General features: G+C 37.6%; 1 protein-coding gene across 2 annotated transcripts in view; it reads right to left on the bottom strand.

Moving 5' to 3' along the window:
• The window catches only part of KDM6A (lysine demethylase 6A), a 114,552-nt gene that overhangs the window by 34,936 nt on the left and 68,705 nt on the right, over positions 1-10,911 (bottom strand). Inside the window, exons 11-17 of one of the 2 annotated variants that reach the window (XM_063126556.1) lie at positions 9,773-9,871; positions 9,116-9,335; positions 8,439-8,573; positions 7,847-7,996; positions 7,269-7,364; positions 6,242-6,346; positions 3,365-3,760 (exon numbers count right to left, since the gene is read on the bottom strand). In XM_063126556.1, coding sequence (XP_062982626.1) covers positions 3,365-3,760; positions 6,242-6,346; positions 7,269-7,364; positions 7,847-7,996; positions 8,439-8,573; positions 9,116-9,335; positions 9,773-9,871 — 1,201 coding nt within the window. The remainder of the gene's footprint in view (positions 1-3,364; positions 3,761-6,241; positions 6,347-7,268; positions 7,365-7,846; positions 7,997-8,438; positions 8,574-9,115; positions 9,336-9,772; positions 9,872-10,911) is intronic. The other variant, XM_063126557.1, reaches the window with a different exon arrangement.

Genomic DNA, 10,911 nt, shown 5'->3' with positions numbered 1-10,911 from the left:
CCAAATTTAGCAGAGAGTAGTAGAGATGAGAACGAGAGTGATGGGATATAGGGAGCACAAAGAGACTGAAGGAGAAAAAAGTGGAGAACTGAGATGGGGTGCAGATAGATTGTGCAGGGGGGAAAAGAGAAAAGGAGATGATTAAGTGAAAGATGATGAGTTTGAGTGTGTGTAATGTGGAGTGAGGTAATAGGAAATGAAGGGGTGAAGAAAGAGAAGAGTACTAAAAGGTGTGTGATGGTACACTGGAAGAACAGTGTGTGCAACATGGTATTAGAAAGAAAGGGGGTAACATGAGGTAGTTAAAAAGCTGTGTGCGCAGGTTTGCGGCATTGGAAAAAAGAAAATAACTGAGAGATGGAGGTGAAAAGCTTTGTGCGATAGAGAACAGAGAAACAGGAACAGAAACTGGCAAATTGGGCTGCAGAAACTTATAGATGGTGAAACATAATTACAAGGTTAACACAGATGGTTTTGTCAGTGATGGAGAAAGGGAACAGAACATGTGACATGGGGTGTAGAGGAAAGAGAAGAAAATTGAGTTGTGTGGAATTGTGAGAGAAAAGGAGGGAGTATGAAGTGAATGCCATTTCATAGACCTAACGTTGTGCAGAAGGTTGCAGAGACAAAAACAGGGTTATTAAATGAGTTTTAAGAAGTCTGGAAGATTGGTACTAGCCACCAAAGAACAAAGGGATTGTTAAATCTTTATCAATAATAACAAAAGACTTATAAATTGGAAACAATTTCAAATGTGACGGGAACAGATGGGAATATAACCTGATGCAGCAAAGTTCATTTGCATGAATTTAAAAGAAAACTACTATAAAAGATCTTATTGTAGGTAGTGAGATATTATACTACTGGCACCTGAGTAAGAAAAGATTTACATAAGTATGCTCACTGCAGATGTAATTAGCATGTAGCAAATTATTTACATATGTGGTGGACATGTTCTGCCATACAGACATTTGCATCAAGATCAAGAAGGATATTAGCAGAATGGCTAATGATTTATCATCAGATCCTAACTATTACTTGAAATCTGCTATCCAAAATTTGTATACCAAAAGTATAACCTCCATTAATCTCAATTCTTTCAACATCTGTAAAAATTAAAATAGGAAAAATCACCATTCCAAAATAACTAAATGCAAATAATGGATTGAACAAGTCTGGCAAATAGTTCATTTGGCAAGAAGATAAGGGTTGCAAGAAATGATCACTGTAGAATGGCATGCCTTCATTAATACTGGAAACAAAAGTGCAACTCGTATTAAAACATTCTCATATGTAGCTCTTAAAATGACACTAGTTTTGTTAAAAATTTAAACTGACAAACACTAAATTAAAAGTGTAACAAAAATATTTTTCTCAACACAGGTCTGCTGTGCTTCTTTCTTCCACAGAACATATGGTAGACTAGAGCCCCACAAGCCTTTTATATTAACCTTTGGGCAGAACAGCACAGTGAGTGCAGAAAACTGAGGTATAAAGCCTTTTCTGCCATCATGGCAAGATAAAGGGCAGGGTGGAGACTCTAGTGTGATGATACACCTAATGCTGGAGGAGGATGCTAATTCAAACAGATAATCATCCTCAGGGGCCAAATGAACAGGGGTCCTTTGAAGCGGTTCAAAAAAATTCCTGGACATCTGGGAGATGGTGCCCATCTTGAAGCATTAAGACAAGAAGATGAAGTTCGCTACATTGGAAGAGAAGAGCGTCACCCTAACATTATCCAAACTAGCCAACAACTAGTTTCAAGAATTCACTACTTCAGAGATCTTCAAGGATCTACTTCAGAGATCTTCTTAATGATCAATAAACGGATCCCTGATGATGTGATTGAAACAGGAATTTGGGATGAGGTGATGCAGGATTTTCATGAACTAGGATTCCCCATGGGCTTTTGGTGCTTTTGATGAGAACTTTGCACCAGAACTCACAAATGAGTTCTGCAACTGCAAGCACTACTCTGGTATGACTATCTTATGGTACTCAAGGCTCAGGTTCACAGAAATCTACACAATGGGGTTTCTGGGCAAAACCACAATGCATACATTTTCTGGAATTAGCTGAGAAGTTCTAGGGAGGCAACTTCTCCTCTGACAGGTTGCAACTTCAAGCGTGTATCTTGTGAAGTTGTTGATCATTGCCAATTAGATATATACCTGCCACTATCTCATGTTTGCCTACAAAGCCTTTTCAATATCCATGGAAAAGAAGTTAAACCACAGTCTGAGTGCTTGCAGTAAGCCTGTGGAGAGTATTTGAGTGGCTGAAGCAAGTCTGAGGTCACTGTGCTAAAATGTGGCAAGATTCCTGATTCCTCACATATAGGCCTAATCTACACCAAGCAGGGTATTGCAAAATGAAAGTGGTATATAAAAGGCAGGAGCCACACTACTGCTGCTTTTATAGCAGTTTTGAAGTGTACTGACAACTGTTGGGGCCCATTGACACATACCATATACGGCTTTCATAGTGCTATATCCTGCATGGTGTGGATCCTGCCTTTTATATATATAGCACTTTCATAGTGCAATATGCTGCTTGGTGTACATTAGGCCATAGACTCACCATTAGAACCATGTTTGCATAGGGCTAGCTTTATGTAATAAAGCTACCAAACAAATACTGTTGAAATCCTCTAAGCCTGAATAAATTCAATAATACTCAGTACTTAATGTGTGCATCAACAGTGCTGAATGCTAAAACAGTTAAGGACTTCCAAACTTTTTAGTCTAAGACTCGTCATGTAACTTTTCCTACTGCTTCAAACTCCACTGTTTTCCTATTAAATGAGGAAAACTGACAAAGCAAGTAACTGACCTTTGTGATTAAATCTATTTTCTAGTGGTGAAAATGCAATACCACATTAGAGTCAAACAGGCAAAAATGCAACAAAAAATCAGGCTTTTAGTTCAAACCAAACAAAACAGACCAAAAAACAACTGTGGGGACGACAAACATTTTGCTCGATACTTTAGTAATTGTGCTTATGAGTTATAGAATGATCTTACAGGTACTGTATTGGATTTTCCTGACAAAAATATGTATTCATTGTTCCTTATGGTCTTAGAAAAATGATTCAGGATTTAAGCAGATCAGTTTCACTGAATTAATAACACATTGTTTTTTTAAGTCTGCTATATCAAGTATCTTATAAAACTGAAATTAACAATTACACAAATTTCCATTATATTTACTGACTGTATATAAAAAGGAACTTTCAATTATAATGTGCAGCTCCAAATGTTTTATGGTACTTCCGCTTACAGACCATGCTAAATACCATGCTAAAAGTTACGTTCTTGCAGCAGTATTCTGCTATACTACCACAGAAATATGTATTGTATACCTGAGTGGAGTTAGATAGTTGTTTTTTCCACGGCTCCTCTGCGCTGCTGGTCAGGTTTGTGCGGTTATGAGGTAGAGAGAGTGCGTTTCGCTGCAGGTAAGGCACGTTTCCATTACTTCCACTTCCTGTTATGTGATTATTGCCTATCAAAATAGTGTCTGTACTACCCAGCGTTCTTGCTGTGCTGCAGGGAACTGAGCCTGCTGGAAAGGGTCCATTTGCCATAGGCTGCCCAGGGCAGGTTGGACGGATTCCATGCTGTGTGATGTTAGGCACTCTGGTTAGAGCAACTTGAGGCTGCTGACCAGAGACAGAGTTTGTAGGCAGTGATGAGTCAGCTGTTGGCCCATTAGCAATTCCAGTAGATCGTACCTGTGCAACTCCCGTCTGCCTCATCTTTTAACAAAAAGGAAATAAAATATAAAGAAGATTAGCAACATAACCTACAAAATCATGGATTCCTCAAGCTTTTTTTTAGTTCAACACACATTTGGTTCCACTATGGAGAAAAATATTATGCATCTATCTCCATAGTTTTAAGACTATGCACACAAGTTTTAAGACATGCACACAAGCTTAGTGGAGGCAGGCATTTCTTCTAAATTCTCTGAATCTGTCATATGAAAAACAGCTACACATATTACACTCACATAATGAAATGGGTTGCACATAACACTATCCCATGGCTTGTTGCCCTAACTAGGGTTTGTCTGGCAGGTAATTGAATAAACTATGGTTTGTTTTCTCAATACCTGGGTTGTCTGTTTTCCTCTTCCTTCACCCACTCTCTCCCTATATCCCAAATACTTTTGTGGTGCTGTAGTACTGGCGTGTGTGTTACACTCTTGACCACCACGTCTGGGCTGTTTTGCATGACATAACATCCTACCATGCGCTATTTAATTCACAGTGAGGTGTGGCCGCCATTTTGAATCTGCAACCCCGCTTGGGGGTGGCCATGTTGTGTGAAACTGCCGACAGTGAGTTATATGAGGGTTAAACAACCCTTGCATAGCTCTAAAACAGACCATAGGTTGGGCTCGGGTGGTTTAACCATCAAATAACCCACAGTTGCCATGTTCACACAACACAAGAACCCCTGATCAGGGGTTGCATATGCTACCAGGCGCTCGCATGTACTGCGATTCATCATGGGTTAAATAACCTATAATGAACTGCCGTGTGTCATCCAAGCCAGGTCTCTGTAGCCTGGTGAAACAACTCATGAACAACCCAGGGTACAAACAATTCAGAATTCTCAACCCAACAACAAACTTCGTTTCTCTTTCTGGGTTGCTTGTGATTAACAAACCATGGTTTGTTAGTGCAGCTGTGCTGATACATCACGACAAGCCAAAATTTAACAACCCATGTGTTAAATAAACCATGGTTTGGCATTATGTGTGAACCAGATCTGTGTGACTTATAAATGATGCCATTATGTAAATTGCTTTTGTGGGTGGGGGGACAAGGGCAAAAAACCTTCACAAGCATTAATGATGAAAAGATCAATAACCTATTTCTGTATATTTTATAGGCAAACCCTGCAATTTACTCATTATAGTCACCATTCGTAAGTCACGCTATGCACTTATAACACATGAAGCATAGACACCTGGCATAATTAATGCTATACATATGGATTTTGAACTCGTTTACAAAATTGTTTTACATCCATAAGTATCTGTATATCCAAACATTTTGTGAATTTGTGATGCCTCTTCTCTGAGTCCCTGGAAAAAACAAACCATCTTGCTTTCTCTCTAGAGGATTAGTTATTATGCAAAGGGCTTGGCTTGTTCCATCATTTGCACGAACTGCTATTATTTTAATTATTTTAATTATCTGAATTCTGATTTAGCTTATCAAAAGTAACAAAGCAGCTAGAAAAAAAATCAAACTAGCAAACACCACATACACACACACAAAAATCAAAATTAAAAACAATAATAAAAATGCTTATCAGCAGAAATAAAACAGCTGACAGAAATCATGAAGGTTTTCTGAATGAGTACAGTAGGGGTGAGTAACATGTAGCCCAAGGGTCAAACGGGGTGCCTCATGGCCTCAAGTGCAGCCTCCACGGAAACCCTTGTGCTGTTTAAATGTGCTGGTGGCAGCAGCCCTTCCTCTACCTTTGGCTGTTTGCCACCAAAATTCATCAGCAAACTACTATGGAGATTCAAAAGTGCCAAATCTAGCTTGTTTTCAATCTACATATGACCCTTTTGAGTATCTGTATTGTTTTGCTGCTGTATTTCAGTAGAAAGCCACTGATTATTTTTTTTACAGTGGCAGCAGCAGGAGCACAGACCCAGTGAGTGTGTCTGTGTGCAAGTTGGCACTTGAACCAAAAGGGCCAAAAGTTGCCCACCCTTGGAGTACAATGTTGGTGCCAGGAAGACCTCTCTGGAGGTCTACTAAGCTGGCGCCATCTCTGAGAAGGTGCAGCTCCTAGTAGACAACTTTATTACCTCATTTGCCATTCACCTTATAGGGGAAGGAATAAGATGAATGGGAAATGTGGCTGTCACTTGTAAACTCTATGTGAGATTATCTCATGGCTGTTTACTATGCATGCAGCTTAAAAAAAAACACCACTCTCCACAAAATCATATCATTGACCAAAACTGTTTGTGTATTCATTAGCATTAATATTCTGTGCATTTAGAATTCAAAAATTTAAATTTCACATCAAGCTTAACATTGCATGAGAACCTGGTATTAGCAAAAGGGGTGTCAAAAGCTCTCATGTCAATGTGCAAAGTTTTTGAGGCACGCTTACGAGTTCTTTGGATTGTTGGCCATTGTTTGGGAAAGAAATGGACTAATTAAATAGGACATATTCAGAACAAAAATAAATGTGTTTGCTGGCACCTGCTGGTGTTGCTGCATCAAGACAAACTGACTCTCCAGCTGTTCCAGCATAAGTTTCTGTGCTGGATTTAAATTATTTCTATTTGCACGCAGCTGTTCCAAGTGCTGGGGGGAAAAACAAAACAAAACATGGTCCTTAGACTCCAAGCATAAGTTAAGATTTGTTTACAATGATTCACATGACCAAATATATGTTCTGAATACATTTATTCATCAGTAGATACACAAACCTTTAAGACCATAAATTCCCTTCCTTGAAACAAGCTATGCTAAAAACTAAGAAGTACATCTGACCTATTCAAATTAAGACTTCGTTAATCTTCCAGCTGGAGTGGTAGGTTAAGACAAATGTAGTTAACTTTGATGATACATGTGTCCCTTCAAAAATCATGCTATTTTGTAGAGATCAGCACATTAATATTGTGAGCACAGTGACAAATGCTGATCGCGGTTATAGATTTCCTACAGGTAGTTCCCTCTGCCATTTTCTTTCCCTTCAGGAGAGATGCTTTCATGGCTGGGGGGTGGGAAGTAGCAGCAATCTAGCCCTTGAGGAGACAGAAGCTGCTCTAGGTTCTGATTCAAAATAAGCAACAGTAGGCTTTTATTATACTCAGCAACTGTATGGTATTTTCTAAGCCAAAGCATAGTATGTAATGGCTACTGTTTTGCTAAATGAGAACTGCATTTTAACATGGTCAGAAGTGCAAATATTCAAATATAAGATTTATTTTTCATTAAAGTTTTGTGTTTACATAGCACTTTAGAATAGTCAAAGTCAAAGCTAATGGCTATATTTTAACTGCAGGAAGAATTTAGATTTCCTTAATGTAACTCAACAAAATGTAAAAATATAAAAATCATTCATATCAAGCTGTAAACATTTTCAATAAACATTATATATTGAAGTGAAAAATATATCTGAATGAAAACCTGGAGATAGGCCAAAAATTGAGAAAGATGTGATCATACTGTGTAGCCACATGTCCTTTACAAAAAAATTATAAAAGTCTTTCTACTGATTTACCTGTAATTTCTGCGGTGTCAAGCACCACGAATGTACTTGTTGCTGTACTGGAGGATGTGACACTGGGTGACCACTGCTCCAAGCATCTAAAGTGTTCTAAGGAAAACATTAAAATTAAATATGTGAATATCAAGACGCAATAATCTATTAAAGCTGCCCACTACATGTCAAGAATATTTCCATTAAAACCAAAAAATGCTTAATACAATTCAATCTTAGTTAATATAATAATCATGAGAGAAAAAGTAAACGATAATCAACTGTGATGAAGAATTAAATAAAACCAAATGGTGGACTTTGAAGTTCATCAAAATTGATTTTAGTTCTTGCAATACTATTAATGTGATGATTAAGCATTCTAAATATACGCAAAGGTGATAGACAAAATGGCATGATTCTTTTCCTAACCTCTGGTACACTACTGTTACAACTACTGCAATGTTCAACTATTCCTAACCCAATGTCACCACTCTGGACATTGTGACTCAATTTGCCAATTTAAAGAGTTATCTGAAAAATGGACTAATATTCCTGGATGCCAGATTATTTAAGTGGGGCCTTTATATGAGGATATATACCTTTGTTGGACTAGATGGTCTTTTCCTCTTGGCTGGACTGGACAGGTCATCTACATGGCTAGAAGGAATCATGTGTAGTGGCAATTGCTGTGAAATAGGTGTTTGACTGAGGCCTAGTACAGGTTCAGTATTTTGATGAGGTTTACAAGCCTAGGAATCAAAGGAGGAAGAAAAAATATGGTTCTATACATTTAAAAATATTCCTTAACCTACATTTTTTTAACCAGCTGCACATCTTAAAAAGGGCTGTGTGACTATTCTGATCGCATTTATTGAAAACAAATTTCCATAGCATCAAAGGAGCAGTGTGTACCTTTCATAGGCTTGTTTTTAAAACAAAAAACTGCTGCAAATTCTATGTGGGATGATTTTTTTTTCTGATAATCATGAAAATCCACAAAGGTTCTAAATTGGTACCCCCATATTTCCTCCAAATCACAGGGAGTCTATTCTTAATCTCCCTTTGCTGATTAGTCTTGTTACCAGTGAAAACTAGCCCTGTGCTACAGCAAAATACGCTTGACTACTACAGATTGATCGAAAAGAACGCTTAAAAAGCTGGGCACCTGCAGAACATAACCCAACTTCTCACCTGCTGTGCTGTGTTCATGGCACCCTGCCTGGAGGTAAGCTCTGCGGGGATTGGTAGGCTCCATGCCTCCTCAATACTAGGAAGTAATTTAGTTTTATTCTGTAGACTACCTTGTGGAAGGTTACACAACTGAGCCTAGGAAAAATTATGTAAAAAGTAAATTTAACACAAGCCTAATTTAGTAAGATCAAGTCCATGAAGTCTTCCTAAATTCTGCACTCTATTGTGTCTTAGAAAGAATAAATTTTAAATCTGGGGTTTCAGAGAAGTGCTAAGGATAAAGAGGGTAACCAGAATATAAACCTTTGTGAGAATCAGAACAAAGTTGAGCTCTGATTTCAGAGAACTCATTAATGCTTTGGTTCTGAAATTGCAAACAAGAGCAAAAGATAGTGTGTGTATTCTCTCACTAAATGCTATGATAACTTAAAATGTAGACAACACAAAATATGCATAAATAATATCAAGATACAAAAAAAAGTTACTTAAGAATAGAGACCCACTTAAAATGAGAAAGAAAATGAAACTGCAAGCTATGTTATGTTTAGGATGTATATGGAAACAGATTGCACAATTCATGAAACAATCACGTATTACAACTTTGTGATTATTTTCCTCCTTCTTCCTACTCCACATCACTGTTAAACAGCCCCCTACTCTCAGACACAAGTTTTTACCTGTAAATACTTTATCCGTGCTGCAAGTGCAGAGGTATTACTACAATTTTTGCTTCTGGTTGCATTTAAGTAGCATTTAATGGCATCCTGAGACTGGTTGCAGGACTCATAGAGGGTGCCAAGATCCATCCAGGCTGCAGCATGGCCATGGTCCAATTGTACAGCACAGATATAAGCCTGTAATGCATCCATAGGCTGATTCTGCTGCTGGTACAGCACACTAAAGAGAAAGATTAATAAAATATCAATTCTGGATGACAAAACCATATTCAGCTTCTCAGTGTGCCTCAACATAGCAACCAAACTGATTTTATCTCAAAATCTGCTAGGAGCAATCTTTCAGAGCACCATAGCTGTAAAACCTTGAATTTGCTACAATGGGATGCATTAAAGCCCCTCAAACAACCTTTTAAACAGGAGTTTGTACAACAGCAATGTTTAGTCAATTGTGCCTAATAGCTAGCAGTAAAAATATCTTTAAGAATGAATAAATGCACATAATTTTGGACCTGAAGCATATCTAGCAATAATGAAAAACAAGTAAACATTTTATATTTTACGAAATTATATTAAGAAGGTTTATATTACATAACACCACTTAAGTGTTACAAGTGGTCAAATACATTTTATTACTTTGTTTCTTTTCAAATCTCTTACCCTATAGAACACCATGTGTCTGCACTTGCTTCTGATTTATCAATAGACTGCCTATAAGATATAAAGGCATCCTGAACTTTCCCAATACTTGAATAGCACCTGAAAGAAAGGAAGATTGATAAAAGTTTGCCTTTAGTATTAGTGGATTAACAAAAGCCTACATATTGCAAAAATCTCTGGTTCGTATTTACTATATACACTGTTCCTTAAGAGCAACTTCAACAGAATGCTGCATCTAACCAAAAAAATATTGTGATAATGCAACTGGATGCATCTAAGCATTTAATCTACTGTTTACCTAGCTGCTACTATTAAACAAACATGAAAAGCCAGCAAAAACAGAATTTAAAACAACCAAAACTGGATCACTGGATCAATATGGAAAGGGTTGTCTTTTTATGTTTGTTTTGCCCCTGGGCTAACTAGAAGGAATTTGCTTACAAACTCCATAACTGAGATCTAATGTAGACAGCAAACACAGACTTCAAATAAACAACATGCTGGATCAGGGTAATCTTTAAAATTAAATAAAAGGTAATGGCCTGAGTATGTCAAGGGTTACTTGATAAGGTTCTAGAATAATATTTGCGAAGACAGAATGAACTTGGATAAAAGTAAACTATTATTGCAAACAGTGTACTTTCACACTATAACCCCAAGCTTCTCTATTTTTTCTATTTAACTACCTAAACATAAAAAGCTGCTCCAATTTAAAGACGTGCTGATAGATAGTATTTTTGCACTATCCATCAAATTCAAGCACTGTTTTTGCAGACATCTTAAAGCATAGGGAGGTAAAAAGGCAAGAAGAGGGTGGCACAACTTGTGACCTGTACCAAGCCAAGACATACTTCACTAACCACATACTGCACCCAGCCAGGTGCTTGACATCCCTTTTGCTTTCTGCATCCCAAAAGAGAAGCAAAAGCAGGAGGCTTATCAAGCCCTGGACATGTCATCAGGCATGGATATTGGGCTATGTTTGGCTTAGTAGATTCACAAGTCTATAGGCCTGGGCTAGGACAAAAGAAACATAAAGCAATGGGGCACATGGAATACATTTTAAAAAAATAACAACCCTAATCCTCTCTCTAAATACCCACATGTATAATCGCTAATAATTTTATCAAACTTATCTG

The sequence above is a fragment of the Elgaria multicarinata genome, chromosome 5 (assembly GCF_023053635.1).
Source record: "Elgaria multicarinata webbii isolate HBS135686 ecotype San Diego chromosome 5, rElgMul1.1.pri, whole genome shotgun sequence".
NCBI classification, from domain to species: Eukaryota; Metazoa; Chordata; class Lepidosauria; order Squamata; family Anguidae; genus Elgaria; species Elgaria multicarinata.
Note: the sequence above shows the minus strand (reverse complement) of the source record. Positions and strands in the feature narration are given on the sequence as shown.